Source organism: Neltuma alba, unplaced genomic scaffold, assembly GCF_004799145.2.
Source record: "Neltuma alba isolate B1F8T4 unplaced genomic scaffold, ASM479914v2 tig00002944_pilon, whole genome shotgun sequence".
NCBI lineage: Eukaryota > Viridiplantae > Streptophyta > Magnoliopsida > Fabales > Fabaceae > Neltuma > Neltuma alba.
Genome location: NW_021633078.1, coordinates 224,265 through 246,090, shown reverse-complemented (window position 1 = coordinate 246,090; position 21,826 = coordinate 224,265). Strand labels below are relative to the sequence as shown.

General features: G+C 36.4%; 1 protein-coding gene across 4 annotated transcripts; it reads right to left on the bottom strand.

Annotated features, from left to right (window-relative positions):
* Positions 1-181: 181 nt before the first annotated feature.
* LOC114739846 (pre-mRNA-processing protein 40C) lies at positions 182-21,317 on the bottom strand. 4 transcript variants are annotated; one of them, XM_028927937.1, is made up of 17 exons: positions 21,066-21,317; positions 19,380-19,509; positions 19,218-19,276; positions 18,913-19,050; positions 17,185-17,818; positions 16,917-17,080; positions 16,400-16,437; positions 14,176-14,254; positions 12,655-13,122; positions 12,288-12,371; positions 11,055-11,195; positions 10,837-10,943; positions 9,077-9,200; positions 7,918-8,061; positions 7,412-7,558; positions 6,830-6,952; positions 182-988 (listed from the first exon to the last, which is right to left on the bottom strand). In XM_028927937.1, exons 2-17 carry the CDS (start codon positions 19,507-19,509, stop codon positions 674-676), a joined length of 2,895 nt encoding a protein of 964 aa, XP_028783770.1. In that variant the 5' UTR covers positions 21,066-21,317; the 3' UTR covers positions 182-673. The 4 variants fall into 4 exon arrangements, with proteins under 4 accessions (XP_028783770.1, XP_028783771.1, XP_028783772.1 ...); XM_028927938.1 differs by having other exon boundaries at positions 21,165-21,317; XM_028927939.1 differs by lacking the exon at positions 21,066-21,317 and adding an exon at positions 19,716-19,817.
* Positions 21,318-21,826: the final 509 nt, after the last annotated feature.

Sequence of the window (21,826 nt, the reverse complement as noted above, 5' to 3'; positions counted from 1 at the left end):
ACCATATGCTACAGGCATCTATGGAGAAAACATAATTATTTTAACATGATATTATGTTGTTTTCAATGTTATACAATGAAGCACTAACTATATGATTGCATGGCTCTATAAAATCGGCTTGAAATCTAACAATTCCATTTGCAAAATCGATTGCTTAGAACTAGAATTTTAAGACTCGCAATTAAATTTTCAATGTCTATTAACGTCAACGGTTTGATATAAGAATCAACAGCCAGAAACTGGTCCTACAGCCAACATTCATTGCATTACTTAGCCTTCAATCCCCCGTGACCTTCAGCAAAAAAGATAATGTGCAAGTCAATCATCAAATTCTATGAGAAATTAACTGACCAACTAATGATAGCGTCTTTGAATAAATACAACCAAATGAGACGCTAGACCTCATTACCGAGGCAGAGCTATATGGAACAATATGTAAATCCCCTCATCGACAGGACTCCAGCAATGACATAAAGCATATGCCAATTAGGCCATCAAAAGCACTCATGCCTCAGGGGAGCTGTTATCTAAAAGGAATCAGATCAAGTACATCGTCTGACACTTTAAAATAATACTTGACTGCTCCAATATCAGCTTCCAGGGTACAGATGACTTCAACTTTTAACTAGACGGGAGATATCCAAAAAAAGAAAAAGAAATTAAAACAAAAAAATTATCTTCTATCAACCGATCTCCTTGATTCCAGAGGCAGCTTTGCAGAATCAAGAGAGCTTCTAACTTTAGAATCGTGCTTATCTTCCTTTGGATCATGAGCTGACTTTTTCCGCCTTAGCATATCCTCTGCATACCGACGCCATAAAACTTCCCTTTCTTTTCTTGGAACTTTGTTATATCGTGGATCAGATTTTAGAAAACGTTTAGCAGTAGACCATGAATTATAAACTGTTTTCCCATCATTATTTTCTTGAGATGCTACTTCAGAATTCAGGACTTCAGTCAATAGAGCTCTGAACTCCTGCACGCAACGCTGGCCAAATCACAAAGATCACTTATGTTAGGGTTTAGCATATACACGCAAGAAACCATTTTTTCTAATGCCAGAATGCCAAAAACGTTAAGATTACACATGCTTCAGCTAACTTACAAAAAATACATACGGCTACTGAATCTTGGAAATATGCAATGTACTGTGGTTAAAACGGCCTTCAAACAGGCAGTATTGCATTCAACACTAAACAATAAATAACCCATCAGTTTGCAAGCCAAAAGCAAGTATCGGAGTTTCTCCTTAAACCAGCATCGTGATTCATGCATAATGAACGCATGGCGAATTGTAAAATTAAATCACATGCCTAAGGCAGCTCACATTTCCATTGAATACCTTCAAAAAAACAGAAGGCCCAGAACTAGTCATGTCAAATCTCAGTCTAGATTTCCATTTGTAATTGTAAGCCTTCATTCATTCATTTTGGTGAAATTGTAAGTTTTTATTAGCCTTCACCATTGGCGGCAAGAAAAAAAAGCAACTGATCACTTTCAATTCTACAACTAAATAGGTATACATAAACACTCATCTATGGATTAGAGCATAAAGACTCATCTATAGATTAGAGCCATGTAAATAGTAGATCATTATTAAAATACAAAATCACCTTAACGTCAATAGTTCAATAGATTTTATCTTCTGGATGTCAGTATGACAATAATGAGGGACAAAAGGATTAATATCTTGTGCCTCCAAGAAACCAAATGGACTGAAAAAGTTGCCAAGAAACTTGGAAAGTATAAACTTTGATACACAGGAAAGGTGAGTGCAACGAATGGTGTTGGTATCATCGTTGATAGAACATAGAAAAAAAATGCGGTAGAGGTTAAAAGGTTTGAGGACAGAATAATATCTTTAAGAGTAATTGTTGAAAAGGATACTATCAATATCATTAGTGCTTATGTACTTCAGGTTGGGGCAGAGGCACACCTTAAAGATAAGTTTTGGGAAGATATGGAGGGGTTGATTCAAAGCATACCACTCGAAGAACAAATTTTTATCGGTGAGGATCTTAATGGACATGTTGGTAAGGAAACAGGACAATTGGGCGGGGGTCATGGTGGTTTTGGTTTTGGGAAGCTTAATAGTGGAGGACAATCTATTTTTGACTTTTTTTTTACATACAATCTCAAGATTGTCAACACTTGTTTTAAGAAGCGAGAAAAGCATGTAATCACGTACAAGAGTAGTGCCTCAAAATCACAAATTGATTTTTTTTGTTAAGAATTCAGATAAAAGATTGTGTACTAATTGCAAAGTGATTCCTGGAGATGGGGTGACTACCCAACATAGAGTACTCATCCTTGATGTACGTTTTAAGAGTATCAGGCAAAAGTACCATCAAGTGGTAAAACCCAGGGTTAAATGGTGGCAGTTAAAGGGTGAGAAGCGGGAGTTATACAAAAGGACCTTTTTGGAAGAAGGGCTTTGGGAGTTGCAGGAAAATGCAAACAGGATGTGGGAAAAAACAATTACAAGGGTTCGTATGATAGCTAAAGCAATTTTGAGAGAATCCAAAAGTCTTGGTCACAGAGATAAGGAAACTTGGTGGTGGGATAAGAGTGTGTAAAAGAAAGTCAGACAACAAAGAGACTGTTTTAAGACCATACATTTGTGCAATAGTGTAAAAAACCGGGAAAAGTACCAGTTGACTAAAAAGAAGACGAAAAGAACAATGAGCGAAGCAGGTACTAAAACTTACGGGGGGCTTTATCAGGAATTTGGAACAAAAGCGGGAAAAAAAAATATTTACAAGATTGCAAAGCAAAAAGAGAAGAAAAAAAGAGATCTAGACCAAGTAAAGTATATAAACGATGAAGATGGTAAAGTGCTAGTTACTAATAGTAATATTAAGAATAGATGGGAGGCTTACTTTTACAAGTTGTTTAATGAAGGAAGCAATTATGCGACTCAGGACTTATAGGACTTGTTAATTAACAAAGATGATCAGAATTTGGCTTTTTACCACAAGATCTGCATCAAAGAGGTTAAGGCAGCTCTCAAAAAAATGGACAATGATAAAGCTGTTGGACCTGATGATATCCCTATTAAAATTTGAAAATGTTTGGGCGATAAGGGTGAGGTATGGCTAAACAAGTTTTTTAATGAAATTTTATGCTCTAAGAATATGCCGGATGAATGAAAGAGGAGCATTTTAGTTCCTATTTACAAGAATAAAGGAGATATTCAATACCGTGCAAGTTACAGAGGGATAAAACTTACGAATCATATAATAAAGTTGTGAGAAAAAGTGATGGAATATAGGTTGAGGTTGGATACTTCTATTTCAAAAAACCAATTTGGATTTATGCCAGGGAGATCCACAACAGAAGCAATCTATTTACTAAGGGGGTTAATAGAAAGATATAGGAGTAAAAAAAAAGATTTACATATGGTTTTTATTGACCTGAAAAAAGCTTATGATCGTGTATCAAGAGAAGTAATGTGGAAGGGTTTGGAAAAGAAAGGTGTACGGGTTGCTCATATCAAAGCCATATAAGATATGTATGAGGGGATAACTACTAATGTAAGAACGCTTGGAGGTGAGACAAAGGACTTTCCCATTAAGATTGGCCTACATCAGAGATCTTCTTTGAGTCCGTACTTGTTTAATATTATTTTGGATGTTTTAACTAAACCTATTCAAGAAAGAATCCCTAAGTTCATGCTCTTCGCAAATGACATAGTTCTCACGGCGGAATCAAAAGAAGAGATTAACACTAGATTAGAGTTATGGAGAAAGACTTTGGAGTCGAAAGGTTTCCGCTTAAATAAGAACAAAATAGAATATATGCATTGTAATTTTAGGAGAAGGCAAAACAATGGAGATTTGGAGGTGAAGATGGGGGATCAGATCATTCCTCAAATATCAAAATTTAAATACCTAGGATCTATTATACATGAGGATAGGAAAATTGATGAAGACATTTCTCATAGAATACAAGCTAGCTGGTTAAAGTGGAAGAAGGCTACCAGAGTTATTTGCGATAAGAAGGTACCTAAGAAGCTTAAGAGAAAATTTCATGGGACTGCTATAAGACCAGCTATGATGTATCATAGTGAATGTTGGGCAATAAAAAAAAAACAAAACACAAAATTGAGATAGCAGAAATGAGGATGTTGAGATGGATGTGTAAACATACAAGAAAAGATAGGATTTGAAATGAAAATATCAGAGCAAAAATCGGTGTGGCACTTATCCAAGAGAAAATGATTGAAAACTGCTTAAGATGGTTTGGACATGTGCAGAGAAGGCTATTGGAGGCTCCGATAAGAAAGGTAGATAAGACAATATGGAGTCCCATAAAAAAGGGCAAAGAAAGACCGAGAAGAACGCTTAATGAGATCATTGAATGAGATCTCCTTATCAACAACATATCTAAGGACTGGGTTGTTAACAAAACATGATGGCATCGTGTGATTCATGTAACTGACCACACCTAGTGGGATAAGGCTTTTTGTTGTTGATGTCAGTATGACAGTAAGAGAATTCAAAAAAGCAACAGTGACCAATTGTGCATTAAAACCTCACGGACTCCCAGCACATGACCACTCCATTAACTTGAACCAAAGCAAACATTTTTTATGCATGTGAGGAAGAAGTAAAGCCTTTTCAGTTAAATATAGTGGTAAAGGAATAAAGAATTTTAATCTGTTAGTAACTACCTAGGGGAACCAGTTGCACCTGAAATTAATCAAATACCCAGACCAGAGCTACAAGAGGGTGTCTTGGTAAAGCCTTGAAAGAACGATGGATGATTAATGAAATTGACTGGTTAACGTACCAGATTAAGATACCACGTAGGCCTGCAGTCAGAAATTACTAGTATTTTGGTAGAGGAATAATGAATGAATTTGATTGATGAATAGACCAGATTTTGAAACAGTGAAAGGCTTGCGCTCAGGAATAATATACGATTGATATGTTAGACAGTTAATTTCAAAGTTTGGGAATACAGTCAGAACGGCCCAGTTAACAATCAACGCCATGCACCATGCAACAGCCGATTATGAGAGACGGAAGACCTCATCACCCACTGTGGTCAGAAATCAATGAAATCTGAAGCTTGATCTATTTGGACTGAGACATGAAATCAGATATGCACCACGGGAAGCTATTCAATGTGCAGATTCGCCGGCTAAGGAAGTTCACCAGCTAAATACGGGAATGATGATTTGAAAGAACCCCATCCTGGCTGTGGGGTCTGTCTGAAAGCGAACATCCTACACTAGTTTACAGTGATCTGTTTCTTTCTTCTGTTTGTCTTGTACTTTTCAAGTTGTAACTTGCCTCTTGATTTAAATAATAATAATAATAATTTAAAAAAAAAGAAAAGAAAAAAAGAATACAGTCAGAACGTAGATCATAAGGGCTGGTTAAATCAATATTCTTTCATCCTTAGTTATCATATTTATGACGACAAAATTTTACAACTGTAGGAAAAGGGAGTTATTAGGGGCTGAATCTCTCTGAAACCTCAGCTCGGGTGCCAGCAATTTCAGTGAGATCAAGCCCATCAGAAATTTTGCTTTTTTGCTTCTAGGGGATTCCTTCCATTCTTCTTTTGCTTCTCAATATATATTTTCCCTTCCAAGTGTAATTCAATTACTATGTATGTGTTGAGCAATCCTCTTTCTCACTCTCTCTACACACACAAAAAACAAAGTAATGCATGAACATGTATGTGTTACCTTCAATAAGCAAGAGGTGCTAAGGACCTACTGAAATGAAGTCTCAAATTAGCAAAGTCCTTGAGGCACTAGAATATTGCAGGTCACAGAATGGTATGGTAAACCAGTTCTAACTCTTTTCAGATCTTCCTTTGTTCCCTTTTTTGTTTTTTTGATTGCCCAAGTCTTTTTGTATCAATTGATAGTCATTAAAGCATGGTTCATGACATCTTGGGATATTTCTAATGCTGCCCAAGTGAAGATCACCAGTATCAAGTTTACTGTTTACGCTGCATCAGTAGCACATTTAAACGCAAGGGGTCAAGGAATACTTGCAGAAAGCACTGGATCTCAATCAGACAGCAGGTTCACAACTTGGAAACGAGTCCTAAGCCAATTACGCTATGCTTGGGTCTAAACATGAGTCTGTTGTTCATAACTCTATTTTACTTGCATTTTGATTAGGCTCTTCAACGTATAGGTTTCTTGTACGCATGACCAAAACTCAGTTAATTAAAGAACGTTGACTATCTGGAAATAGGTTCACAGAATTGATCAACATAAGCTTCTTTTTTTTTGGGGGGGGGGGATAAATTGCCTTTTTGTTTGCTAACCCCCTACTTGGATTGAGAGAAAATTAGGGAGAGAAAACTAGAGAGGAAAATAGGAGGAGAAATGAGTTTTTTCCTGCTCGGATAAGAGAGAAAATGCGAGAGGAAGAAAAAGTAGGGAGGAAACATAAGGTGCGTCTCATGTTTCATTTTCTCTCCATATATGGAGAGATTTAGGGAGGAAAACGAGATTTCTGTGACTGCCCCTCCTCCCATGCCTTCTTATGTTCTTCATCTCCATATCTATTTTCTTTTATGATATTTGCAAAATTATCCACTTTTTAAGGAATAAAGTGAAAATCGACATTACTAAACCAAGACGCTTCTAAAATTAGTATGCACTTTTCATTTTTAATCACAACATCCATCCACGCAAACTCTCATCTCTATATCAGAATTCTCCTCCTCACCAATGGGGACATTTTATTTGTCCAAGCTTCAACTTAAATGAAATTCATTAATCACAAAATAAAATAAAGCACATGACATTGCAGCAAGAACACATTGCTACTATGAGAAGAAGCAGCCATATTTGACTTACCTCCTGAAGCATCTTCACATGTTCCCGGAACAGCTTCTCTGTGTCAGATGGATCTAGATCAGGATTAGTTGCCCGGCCTTGAGGATCCTTTTCTAACTTAGGCTTTGATTCAGTCCATGATGCCTAAGAAATGATTATATTTTAATTAACAAGGATTTCACTAGCTTCTTGACCATAGACCCAAAAAAAAAATAAAAAATCAACATCTAACTTTGCAGGACCAAGAGTAACCTGCAAGCAATTAGTTATCGCCAATAGAATAATTTACTCAGAACACCTGCCAAGTAGCTAAGAAATCCAATTTAGTCCTCCATCTAATTTTTGTCTACCATTTTTTTTCGAAATTTTTTTTACGTTAAGTCCTTATAATCTCTTATTGGATAGAGATAGTTGAAAAGAGCCAAGGCAATACAGCTGAGGCAATATTAATTTTGAGGAAAGAGACCAAATTCTTCGCAAAAAATAAAGGCAAGTAAAATTTGACCCTCATGGGATTATGGAAAAAGTCCACAATCCCATAAATATAATTTTTATACACCTAAGAACGAGAAAACAGGAAGGAACACAAGGATAAATTTTCACCATAGGGTCTTTGATTGTCTCCACAAGTAAAGCTTGAAATGAAGTAAATGCCTCCTTTCTTCGAACTTTAAGTCGCACCCTCTCCATTTCTTGTTCTTCTCTTTCTTTTCTTTTGCGCAGCTCCCGTTCCCTCTCCTTCAGCTTATCCTGTAAATCAGTTTCTAGAGTTGAAATCTGCTTTTACACGCACATATGCATAAACTGCATTACATTCCTAGCTGAACTTTGAAGACGTGTAAAATAATAAATAAGCCTCCTGAAGTAATAGCAACAGATATAAAACCAGATATCAAGGGAAGATCGTTCTAAGAAACCTTAGCCACCGATGAGAAAAAAATCACAAAAATACTTCAGCATAAACCATTCAACACTTTTTGCCCCACTTCAAACATAAGACAAGCCGAAGGTAGTTATCACCACAGCTACTTGTTGATTTGTTTATTGATGGATATAGCATGCTAAAAGACATTCATCATATATTATGCAATTAACCAGGTTACACATACCTGCTCCTCCTTCTTGGCTTTGGTCTCTCTTTCTGCTGCCTGATCTGCAGCTTTTAGTTCAGATATATACTCATTGAATAGAACATCCCGATCCTCATGCCTCACAGATTTGTATCTTGGATCATTCCTTAAACTTTCCTTAACCTACAACCCAATGCCATAATATGAGAGGGGGGTTGAAATTATGTGCATAATACACTGGAAGGATTTAAACAATATAAAAGAATCTAATGAAATGAAGAAGGAATGAGAGCAAAGTCTTGTCTTTTGTGGTTTATGCAACTTGCTTTGTATCTGGCTCGCTAGCAGGAGAATGATTCCCACAGTTGAGATAGAATTGTACTGTTCTTACCATTTCTCAAAATTTTCTTCTCTCATGACAACTGTTACAATAAATGATGATGATGATGCAAAGCATTTAACTTCAGTTTGACTCTGACAAGACCACTATCAATATAGAAGAACTTAACTTCTTTCCCTCTACTTCATAGTCAAAACATTTATTGCAATACTAGAAACTCCAGTCACTCATCAAGCAAGACCCAGATTTAATATTACAATTAAGATACTAACTAATAGGAAAATAACAGCCAAAACCACTAAGGGGGTGTTTGGATGGCATGAGAAGTGCTTTTGAAAAGCACTTTTCCACAAATTGAGATAAACTCTTCCATATATTTACGGCGTATACCATAAAATCATTTCTAAAACCATGATTTGGTTTTATCCAAACACCCCCTAAATCATAATTGAATATTGAGATAATGTCCTCCATCTTTTCTCTCTCAATCACCCCACCGATATTAATTCTCCCTTTCAGCTAGGTACTGCATCAACAAGCAAATCTATTCAGGGCAACAATCTACACCAGCTAGCAGACAAATATGTATTACAAAAATTATCTGTAGGCATCACAAGCCAAGGATTCAATTTCCCCAATAACCATGCCAAAATATTGCCTAAGAAGGTTGTACTCTCCATAACAAAGTTCTCTCGATGAAAGGGATCTGAATGCTATCTACAGATTTTAAGAACTAAGAAGTTGAATCTGATACAACGGGCCCACAAATGATATTTAAACATGAAACAAATGAACACAAGTGCTTTAGAAACCTGTCACAACACAAAGGTATGTCGCAACTTATTCCAAGTTCCATACCCTTGACCAACGGGAATTGACAGTTATATCCCCTCGTTCCTGGAGCATCGACTTAAAACTGGCAGCAGCAGCTGCACGAATTGCCTGAGCCTTTTCTTCAGCCGCTTTCCTCAAGGGAAGTACTCTGAAACAAATATAACACAGGTCACCCAGTATAACAATAATGTGACACTGACATATATAAAATATTTACCGAGCAAATCCAAAGAGTTTAAAGGGTAAGAGAACATTAATGGTTAATCAAAGAAACTAAACCTAATGGCAAAATACCGACAGAGCTCAAGTTCTATTGAATTGTTATAAGACCAACAACGTCATATGGTAATGAAGGTTGAGCATGAAGGGACAAGAGCAAAAAAAAATAAAAAAAAATAAAATTGTTTTCAAAACAAAAAACCAAACAAGCTCATAGAAAATCATTTAAAGAGATTCAAAAGAGCACTAGCTAAGGAATTTGAGATCACCGACCTTGGTGCTCTCCAACATTTTCAGGGCATAAGAGCAGCAAGATCTTCTACGGTAAGAGTATGAAGAGAGAATATAACAAAAAAAGGGGGAAAGGTGAGTGAGTTCTGACTTACACGAGCATCTTATTTATAGTGAGAGCCTAATACCATGTAATAATGGCTAAAAGTTACAGAACAATTACAAAATATAAATACATAATCAAATATCCCTAATTATATACAGTCAATCCTAATCAATTGTGACCCATCACAGTAAATAGTCAATCAACAAAAATCCTCATCTGAATCAACAATCCCCCTCAAGTAGCAATGTCAGGTCTTATGTGACAAGCTCCTTCCAAATGTAGGAAATGCAGGGTACGCTTAATGCTTTAGTAAGAACATTAGTCGACCATTGGAGTTGATGTGGCTAGCGGCAATCATTCTAGATAAGATATTTTCTCTAATAATATGACAATCAACTTCAATGTGTTAGGGAAGCTTATCTACTCAACTCACACAAGAACTAGCATTAGCTTTCCAGAAAGTGTTATTGGTCAACATGACTAAATCCACTAAGTACCTCCTTGAAGCAGACATCAAAACTATGAAAGTATGCAAAACTGAACACTAGAAAAGAAAGTTACCATAGGAAAGACATTCAAAGGAGCACAGAAATTCATTGTGACGCTAACTGGGGAGATTCTATAATTGACAGAAGATCAACCGGCAAATAGTGAACAGATGTATAGGAAAACTAGGTTACACAGAAGAAACAATCTGTTATCGCAAAGAGCAGCACAAGAGCAAAATATAGGGCTCTTGCACAGACAATCGGTGAAAAGACTACTCCAAGAGTTATAAGTGGAAACCCAGATGCAACTTCAAGTCATTTGTGACAATATAGCACCACAACACTCAATATAACTGAGAACCCCATACAAAATGACTGTACAAAAAAGTTGAGGTTGATTGCCACTTCATCAAAGATTGATAGAGGTCAATTTGACCCGAAGTGTATTCAATCTTTCATCCAACAACAAGAAAAAGAAAATTACTACAGCTGCAATGCCTCTCTTATTCTGCCATCCAAATTCCATCACCATGAAACATCCTTGTTTCTTAAAGAGCTCTAAACCCTAAATTCCATCACCATAAAATATCCTTGTTTCTTAAAGAGCTCTCTTTACTGAATTCTAAGAGATGAGTTGACTAAAAACAAATGAGGAGTCAATAATGACCATGAAATAATAGCAATAATAACATGTAACTAATACAAATAACTCAAATCAAAAGTGTAAAGCTCAGTAACACCTTTCATTAAACAACTGCTCTCGATCCTTGCGATCCAATGCCTCAAACCGTTGATCATTTCCCCATTTCTTTCGAAAGGTTTGATAATCAGTGTTGTGATTGATATCCTGAATATCAAACATATTATCAGCATTCCAAAGTTCTAACTTCAAGGCAAAGCCATTTCATAAAGAAACCATAGATGCATAAATGAGGTTAGATTGGATACAGCATAAAACCTCAGAGGCTTCATCAAGTAACTGTTTAAATCCCTCTATTGCAGCCCTCTGAGCAGCACGTTTTTCCTTACGTTCCTCCTCAGCACGGGTTTTAACATAATGCTCAAACAAGGACCTCCTGGCAGAATAACTTGGGATAGCCTGCAGTGGCACATTTTCTCCGCAATTAAAAACTCTAAACATCATCTCCTTAGTATAAATTTTAAAAACAAAACATAGATAATGAAAACTGAAGACAAATATAGAGTTGGAGTAAAAGAAATACTCTTCACGCAAACGTAAAAATATAAAATCTCAAGGAGCTTTTGAATCTCACAGCAAGTCCAACAGAGAACCTCACTAAAGATCAATGAATTCAAACCCATAGAAGACAACCCTATCGCCAGAATCGTGTAAGGAATAAAGAGGGGCAAGAGTCCAGCCTTGACAATAATAAAATACACCAAATTCCCCTGAAAATAACACAAGTTAAAACCCTCCTTCTCTGCCACCCCCTCCCTACCACCAACTCCTCAGAAGAAAAAATAGTGAATCCAAAGTTAATGCTCCAAAGTGCACAAAACAGATATTTAAATCCAGATTTCTTAGCAGAATATGGAAATGTAAACTCAACATATAGCACAATGAACACTCAGTACAACAATAACAATTAAAGTGGATAAGACACCCGAAACATTTCAATCCCTAGATAACCAACATCCAAACTCATGTCAAGGCATAAGTACAAGGAATAAATAAAATTAGAACAACAATTGATCTTTTATTAAAGAAAATGTATATGAGGCTTTATTTAAAACAATCTATACAACACTCATGAAAATCAGCAAAAAGTAAAATCCTTATTTTATGAAACATCCCACATGGCACAAGACATATGGATGAGATTTGCACCTCAATCTAACAACTTCAACCACTAGGGGAAAAACCCCTTAATTTCATGAGACATCTTTCCTCGTCTTACTTGCTTTTGAACAAGTCAATTAAATAATAGAATAAATGTCTACAGGAAATATTCCTACCACAAGGATATCAATCCTTAATTGCATCAGATGCATTCAGAGTGTGATACAACAATGGTAACAATTATGAAAATAACAAAAATATATAAATAAATCTACCAATTCAATGATAGACAGAACACATGCACAACCAACCTGTATGCAAGAGTTCCAGGTGAAGGAAAGGCCAATAATTCCTGAACAAATTAACCTATAATCTTTAGACTCAACAAACCTTAAAACGTGGATCAAATACTATCTTTGGCAATTCTTTCTCCCACTTTGAGAATGGTGCCACTCCTCGCTCCTTAAGCATCTCCTGTAAAATAAACAGGCAGAAACAAATAAACAACTTCATCACATTTCAAAAAGCACACCCAAAAATGCATCCTACTGTAACCGTTTCACACAGAGCATGTTGGAAATGGAATTCAGTCCTAGTTAGTTATCTCTAGTTAGCTATAAGTCAGATTTACAGATATACTGTGATGAAGACAAGACGGGCTGAAGCTGACATTTTATGAAATACTGCAATACTATAAGGTCGATATGCTAAAAAATACAAACAATATTTTAACCATATAAGAATGCAACAACGGTACCCTAAATTGAATGATACGCTCCTCTTTTGAAGGTCCCTTATCTTCATCTTCTGAATCAGATGACGTGTCAGATATATTAGCATCACCATTAGAATCCTTTTGTTTATCTTTGTTGTTCTCACATTGTAGGCCCTTAGCAGTAGAGTCAGGTGCTTTTGAACCATTGGATTCAGATGGTGTCTGACCAGATGGCGAAGGAATAGCAGGGGGACTAACAGGATTTCCTGAATCCTGCAATTTTTTCTTGATCAAATCCAATGCTGATGAACCCTGTGAACTAGAGGATTTCAAAGCTGCAGCATCACGACCACCAGTATTAATAGCAGGAGCATTCAAAGTAACCATTCCTGATCCTTTTTCAGACAACACATTAGTATTCGGAACTGACATTAAATTTTCCTTAGTAGCATCACCATTCTGCTTCTTTTTCAATTCAGTCACTTCACTTGGGATTTGCCAGCAGCTTGTCTGAAGAAAGAAACCAAAGGATGGTATCAAGATCTAAATATAAATTGTTAACAGTTTGCATTCGTGTGTACTCAACTTACATTGCCACTAGGGTCCAATGACAACTAAGAAAGTTGATTTATCAAATGAATATAGAGACAGGAATTTTTAGTTTTGGAGATAGAAGACATTTTGTCAAAAGAAAGGGAGTGACAGTTAAAATTAGACTGCATTGTTATGCAGCCTCCCCCCGCCCAAAAAACATGTGCTAGGGGAGATTTCAATGTTGTTCACCTCCCCATTGAAAAATTGGGGTGTTCTGATAAAAAATAAATAAATTCATACAATTAAAAATCGAGAAAGAAACAAAAATAAAATACGTCTGCCTGAGCAATGTAGCTCCCTATTCGCATAGCATATCAAACAGTTTAACCTGAGCATCCTCCATGAACATACTGCAATACTTGAACCAGCTACCGTCGAACCTCACTCCAACTAATCCAAGGGCAATCTTTATAGAGTACCACTTTATTTGACTATGTTCAATAAGTACCCATAGTACCATAGACGTCAACACTTGTGTGCCAAAGATTGACAATTTCAGCTGTACAACTTACAGTCATCTTTAAAGGCCACTGGTTATTGACTCAAGCATATCTAATTATATTTATGGTAACATGCATTGCTACTCTAGTAATAATATTATTGTTCACAATTTTGGGGTGACTTTCTACTAAGGATATACTATCTCCAGTCCTTAATATAAGAACTAGATAATTAATTAATGAAAATTAACAAAATTACTTTAAGTCAGTTAGCTGTAATAAATGAGTGTTGTATTTTCTAAAATGTCCTTGTTAATCATATGCATTAGAGCTACCCATTAATATTGAGTCTCCAACTAGTTCTTATGTTATAGACCGGAGGGAGCATTAGAATTCTATTTACTTACTTCTCATAGTTAGTCCATATATTTGGTGGTTTATGTACTATGAAATATTGTAATAACAGATACAGGAAACCATAAGGGCTTTACATCTAAAGATTGAACTCAATTTTCAACACGAATCATACCTTAGTTCGGTTGTTGTAGTAATATTTTTTCCCATCACTTGTGGTAACCAGTACCCAATCAGTACCAGGCAAATTGACCCTATTACAAGGAAACACAACAAAAACACAAGACAATGTTACAGATATTTGTTTCATCATAATCAAAGCTTTAGGGACCAAAAAATAGAGGAAGAAAAATCAGAAAGTTTTGTAAAAGAAAGCTTCCTAATTGCAACAAAAGCTAGATACTAGATATAACTACACCTCTAGTAAATATGACAGACAGACAGACAGACACAATAAAATTCATGTGAAGGTAAAAACAGAAGAGTCACCTAAACATGAAAAAAGATCATCTCACAAATGCCCCCTCTCTATCAAGCACTACAACGAGGCATGCTCCCAAAGTTCAATTAATACTAAGTATATTTTGTGTCAGCTCAACAATAGTGAATACGAGCAGCCCCCTAATTTTTCACAAGCCATCAGACCCTTCCATGCTAGTGAATCCAAATTCCGATGTTGTAAAGAATAAAAATGTCTCACTATTCATGAAAGTTTTGGCTACAGAGCATTTCACACTCCTCATGAGCCTCCTTTTGTATTGTCACATGTAGAATATAGATCAGTTTATTGATACTGCTCTGCTGACAATAGAAGGAAAGGATATCCGTCCTATACATAAATAAACAGTCCCTTGCAAGGAAAAATCAACTTCAAATACATTATAAGTATCAGATCTTAAAGACCGCATGCTAGGGAAAAATAACAAGGCTCAGAGATCATACAAAAAGCTTCTGTTTTTCAAACTGGTACTGGATCTTGATGGGAATAAACAGCTAATGCTCATTATTAGGCTATGAAGCAGGGCATGATGGCAATAAGAGGACCATTAGAAGAGAATAGTCACTCTCAAGGGAAACAAAACTGGTAATAGATTATAACAGTTATATCTTGAAGAATAAGATAGTAGAACAATAGTTTCAACCCAAAAAAAAAAGGGAAATCATGAGTGATGTGTAGACTTGGGAAAGCAACCAAACCAACAGTTGTCATTGGCTTTCGAATTTCTGAATTGTAGCTGTTGGAATATTATACATGACGTAATCTACATTCACTATTGTTGGAATGTTATCCATATTTAGCCTAGATTCGCTAGTGTCTATGTTCATTTGAACAACATTACACTTGCTCTACACATATTCTTTACCTTTAAACCACAAATCTTGTAAGGAGCCAAAAACACCTTACAACTTGTTTATCTCTTCAAATTGATCATGGCATAAGGACTACTATGATCGTTCCAGTGCCCCTTCCTCTGGCCATGTATCCTTCCAGCCCATGTCCTACTTTCCATCAACAACACAAGTGGAAAAAAACAAGTTCTTACTTCCATAATACTGTGATTCCTACATCACAGCTGACCAGTTTTTTTCTTGTCACAAGACCACTTCATCATCCCCAAAGGGTCTGGGCAGACCCATGAAGCATTAACTTACCAAACACACACCACCACACTCTGGCTCCCAGGGCCAGCAAGTGAGAGCGTATGAAAAGGGTTTTTCCAACAATCCTTATCCATACTTGGTCATTGTCTTCTCCTCTCTCCATACCAATATCCTAAAATTTTAAAAATTGTCATATACATATAGATCATATTGCATTGTATCTTATATGTATACCCATATTGGTGCTACTTAGGTTTTCTTCCTACCCTATGCCTTTGCTAACTGAGATGCATTCATTGCTAACTTAGGCACATGAAGATTGATACGCATTGACTAAAAATATTTAGGCTTTACCAATACACATCTGTCTCATTTCTAAGTCAAATTACTAGGGCTTTCACCTAAGTTTATAGAACAGTCAGCAAATGCAATGTTAGAGGCGATATTGCTGTTGCTCTGGATTCCACAATCATGTCAAGTCACCCTTGCAGTCCGCATTGGCAATGTCCACATGTTCAGAAAATCATCCCCATTAAAATGCAACAGTAACTTCAAATTTTAAAAAAAGAACAAAAAAACCTTGCAATCAGTCTATCACACAACTCAAAACAGTTATATTATTTTTTTCGTTTATAAATGAAAAAGAACCAGAAGAGACTTCCATATGCCGTCACCAAGAACTAGGATTAAAAAAGCTAGACAACATAAGTAAATAACTGCAAATTGGCACAAAACAAAATTAAAGAAACGGTAAAGACAGAATTAGTCAGGCTCAGAAAATAAAAGCTGGAAATTACATTGAAACTGGAGTTGGCTGCACAGAGACTTTATCAGGCTGCATAAAAATTCAAAACATAAGTAAATTGGGAAGGAAAAAAAAAAAACATTGCTCCAGCAAAGTAACGAGAATTATACAAGTAAATTTTACCAATAGTATGTAAATACGTAAATATCGAAGAGTTGCACAATCATCTCTGTCAAATATATACAATAATAGATACCATTCTCCAAATAATCCCCGAAGAGTAGAGAGATCTGGTCAAAGTTACTAGAATCTAAGAATATAAATCACTTTAAAAAAAAAATTGAAACAATATCGTAACAGAAAATAAATAAATGAAAGAAAAAAAATCTGAGATTAATGGATTAGTTAAATGCAAGAATACAATTTTCAAATCATTAAACTGGAATTATAAATAAATTTTTAATGCCAGAAGACAATTTAAGATATGATATTTTGACGGAAATTGTGAATGCAAAAGAGGTGACCTCCGGAAAATATCTACCAAGAGAGTAAACAATACGCATCAGTACCTCCCCCTTAAAGCCCGCAGGCTTATCATAAGTAGATTCTCCTGTCAAGGCATTATAATAGTAAACAATGTCTCCTTCGGTTTTATGGGCAGTCCATGCATCCAGTTGATCATTAATGGCATCACTGCCCTGAGTGCCAGTAGCATTCAATTTTTTCTTGTCATCTGCACAAAACACCGAAGTACAGATAAAAAGGATAGGATTGCAAAATAACATGAGCTAATACATCAAACATATCAGTGAAGCATTAATAATGCAGTGCGCATACCAGAATGCCCCTCAACTACTTCTGTCTGCAAATCAGCAGTTCCCCTTGGCTGATGTGCTGAAGATGATGCAGAAGTGGCACCAGTGGTTCCCACAGGAGTAACACCAGGAGGTTGAGAATCAGGTACTGGGACAGCTGGGAGAGTAACACCATGTGCTGGAAGTGGAAAGGGAACAGGGTAAGCAGCAGCATATGGAAGAAATGGTGGCCTAGGTACACCACCCATCTGCGGCGGCTGTAACCAAAGTCCCTGAGAAGCAGCCATAGAAGGTATTGACGGATAGGTTAAGCCTACATGGGAGCCAACAGGGTTTGAAGCAATGGCTGCAGTTGGCATAGTTTGTCTAGGTACTGAGGAAGAGGAAGAATCTGTGTTTGCTGATGGAGCTGCTAGGTTGGAGGATATTGAAGAAGCTGGAGCTAATCCAGGAGGACCAGGAGTTCCTGGTGCTCCAGGCATTATGTTACGTGCAGGAAAAGATGGAGTAGGTGGCATCCAAGAAGAAGTAGCGTGATAGTTGGCATCTGATGATACGGACATTGCAGACATAGACGTGTGAACAGAAGCAGAATGTAGAATGTTAGAGGCAGATGATGCTTTACCAACATCCTGTCCAACGGATTCAGACTTATTCTGCAACAGACAGATGGAACTATTAGTACAGAGTTAATTATCAAATTATTCATTATTTGATACCAAAGTTCATCAGCCAATGCTCATGATCATTTGACCGAGTGCATGAGTTGCTATACTATAAATGATATACTTGGTCCCCATCATCATATTTCTCTTCCTCCCTCTATTTCTTCTGTTTCTCCCTCTTCCTCTTGCTCTTCCTCCTTCTCATCCCCTTATTTCTCCCTCTCCCTTCTTTATCCCTTTTTCCTAATTTTCTCTCTATTTGACTATTTTCTGCCATCGCCCTCCTAGTTCTACAACATAAAAGTTTCAAAAAGAACTTGCCAGATAAAAAGCAAAGAGATCCTAAAGATGAAAGAACAAATTTAGGGTAAGGAAGCTTAGGGTCCAGAATGCAACACCAACTACATGGTGTCAGCGCCACATTGAAGCACCTGTCCTCAAATCCACTTAAATATTTCACTAAATAAGGCTTCATCTCAGACAAGACTCTCTAATCTCAAGAACCCAGAAGCCATGCATGTTAGTTGAATATTATCTCAGGGAAGATATTACTTTATGCTGCACTAGTCAGTCGTCATACTAATCAAAGCCTCTACTTAGCACTGTAAATTCATGAGGTTATATGTAAGTTGTAAATTAGAATTTAGAAATAAGGTGGTTGATTGCCTAGGGAGCAAGTGTCTGGGTGATTATGTGTGTGACTGTATCATCCTTGTTTCTATGTGAATTTTTCCACATGTTTTATGTAGATGCAAATAAACAAAGTTCACTACTGAATTATTAAGCAAATTGCCTCCAAAACGTTTAGATTAACAATTCTATACTTCCCTCTGACAGGTTAAGATTCATTTCTTCAATTGATTATCTGTCAAAGACGCTACTTGATGGGGCCCTTATTAGGACCGGACAGCCAACTGCTAATATGGCAGCAAGTTGGTAAATTTGAATTTTGAAACATCAATAATTCCAACTTGGGTAGACAATTTTCAAACAAGAGGACTGATCAGTAAAAGAACAGGCTTAGACTATTGAAATTAGCGCATAACTAGACAGGATCTCATGTTAATAAAGTGAACAAGCCTTACTGCGCTAGATTGTGAATGCTGGTCGGTAGGAAATTTAACACTCTGCGAGATGTTATATGAGAATGAAGGTGCAGCAGATGAAGAGAGGCCAGGAACTGGAGGTTGACCAACCATTGGTGGCACAGCAGAATTCATCACCTGCATTGAAAGCCAAATGACAAAACTAGCTAAAACATCATAGTGTTGATGCATTTCCGCAATTAGAGTCCTAATAAAATATCAGAATACATTAATAACAACAATATATTGGCAATATGGACAAACAAATATATCCGTACTAACATAATGAATTAATGAATTAATACCAGCTGAGAATTCCCGGATGCATTCAAACTCTGATGCACACCATAAGAGACTGGTTGTACTGGAATAAACAACCCAGCTACATTAATGAATTTTGAAAAAGCAGGTTTTTGCATTGATTCACATGTCACGCAGCTTAAACTTTAATATGCATGTACAAATACCTGCACCAGAAGGTGTAGAAGCAGAACTTGAAGTTGAAGCCACAGATATTTCTCCAGAAGTTTGACCAGATACAGGAATTTGAGAGACTGGTGGACGTGCCTCCTGAGCAAACCAAGCTGGCGATGCCATCTACACAATAAGAAATCCAAAACATTATATATATATATATATATATAGACACACATAAGGTTCAGCTCAATATGGTGTGCAATATCAGGAAAAACACAACTCCCAGGTTTTAATCCGTAGAACGCCATGAAAAATTCAAATAACCAAGAAATATAATAGGATATTGCATAATACAAAAGGAATTTAGAAAAACAATAGGCTAATACCTCAGTACCGACATGATCCCTGGCCACTGGAAGCCTTCACTTGATTAAAGCGTAAAACAGAAGTAGCTTACAAATAGCATTTGACATGAGAAGGCCCATTTGATACACAAAATGGAATTTAAAAAATGACTTTGCAGATGAAATTTATCTCTTACGCCCCAAAATGAAAAAATAATAAAAATGGGTAATTATCATTGAGCAATAATAATAGGAGTAATTTAGCGCTAGAATTTGAGATGGGGAGTAAACCCATCAACAGCAATGTCAATTTTTTGGTTGTGGGGTTGGTCTAGATGAGGTTAGAAACCAGTTCATGATGTGGTGACACTATAATATGCTAGCAGATATAAGATAAGAAGCTGGAAGGAGATTTAAGCAAAAGTTGGTGGAAATAGTTATTGCTTGCTTGAAATTTGTTGTATGAAATTCTTCTGGAATTTATATTTTGTGACCAAGATATGAAATTTGTCTTCTGAAATTTCTAGGTATGGGTTTCTCACAGAGCAAACGAAGAGTCCCCTTGAACCTTAAAACATAGAGCAGCTAGCTTTCATAGTTTCGTTTTGAGGCCACCATGTTTAACCGCAGCTTTGCAGTTTAGAGGCAACACTATGGAGCCTTCTTTTATGTTTAGCTTTGTTTTCAGAATAATGGTCTGATTTCTTGAGAAAGAGAAAAGAGATCTGATTCCTCAGAGGAAAAGAATGAACTCTGTAAATTACTAAGCGTAACGGGGAAAGAGGCTGGGAGATGGCATGGTTGTAACTATGAACTTCAATGGTGGTTCATCATAACAGCCTCTTGGTCAATAGTGGTCCTCCATCTCAGGTTCAGCAAGGGCGAGTCCTTGCTCGGGTGGAGACACTAGAATTAAATGGCAGCAAACAAAATAAGAAATAAATGAAGAGCACATAGAGGGCACTTTTGTACGAAAGCAGCTGAGTTTAGCTTCTAAAAGTTGAGTTTATTTCCAAGTTCTTACTGCCAGGGATTCGTAGATCGTAGTAATCAGAGAACTATCACACCACATTATCCAAACAAAAACTCAAACTTCATATTAGCGTTACATTTTCAACTTAATATATCTGTTAGCTTGAAAACATAAAAAAGGGCAAAGTCGAACCCTAGGGCTACATTAGTCCAAAAGGGGCAAAAAATTCCGAGTGCAAAATAGAATAGAAACAACGCAGTGAAGTTTAAATAATAAGGAAGCACCCCAAAAGGCAACGCAGCTCAGCCAAAATTTAAACTCAATTCTGAACCAAAGAACTATATTTTCGCATATAATATTCTGGAGAAGTAATATCAATGAAAACGATCCAGGAAACTAAAAGAGAGTGAGAGGGGAACCTAATTAGATTATTGACGAAACGAACCGCAAGCGTCAACGCAATCAGTGGGGCAATGAAGAGAGAATTAGCTTAGAGTGGAGAGTATCAAAGCGCTTGCCTTTGATATTTATCGAGTTCGAACCTTCTGCCTCCGGAGAAGAGAAAGCAGAGTGGCGTTAGGGGGCGAGGAGAAACTACGGCTGACGGGGTAAATCATGAAAGGGTCATGTTAAAGGTTGATCTTGGGATACTTCCACTCCCGGCGCACAGCTTCCCTCCTTTCCCTTTGCTGTCCGCTGCGATCCACTGCTTTATTTTTCTTCCTTTTTTTTCTTCAAATTTTTTCTTTTCCAATTCTCCTTATTGAATTTTTTAAATTTATCTTTATTTTGGTTTTAGTATCTCAAATTTCAAATTATAAATTTTAGTGCCTCAAGTTTTTTTTATTCAAATCATAAATTCTTATAACTTAGTAAAAACTTGAACTATTTTACTTATTGAATAACCAAAACCTATGGTTTGAAACTTAAAAGAACAAATATTATATTAACCGATGGTATTTTCTAGCAATTTGCATTTCTCATAGTCTTTTTTTTTTTAACATGGACTCAGTCATTATTCACATTAGCCATAATTAATAAATTATGACCATAAAAACTAGTGCTTATAATTGAAAAAAGAATGATATTAGAGATAAAAAAAGGTTTTCAAATTTCAGAAATTAAAATCAAAAGAATATCATATTTGAAGGACAAAAATGGTATTAAGCCAAAATAAGAT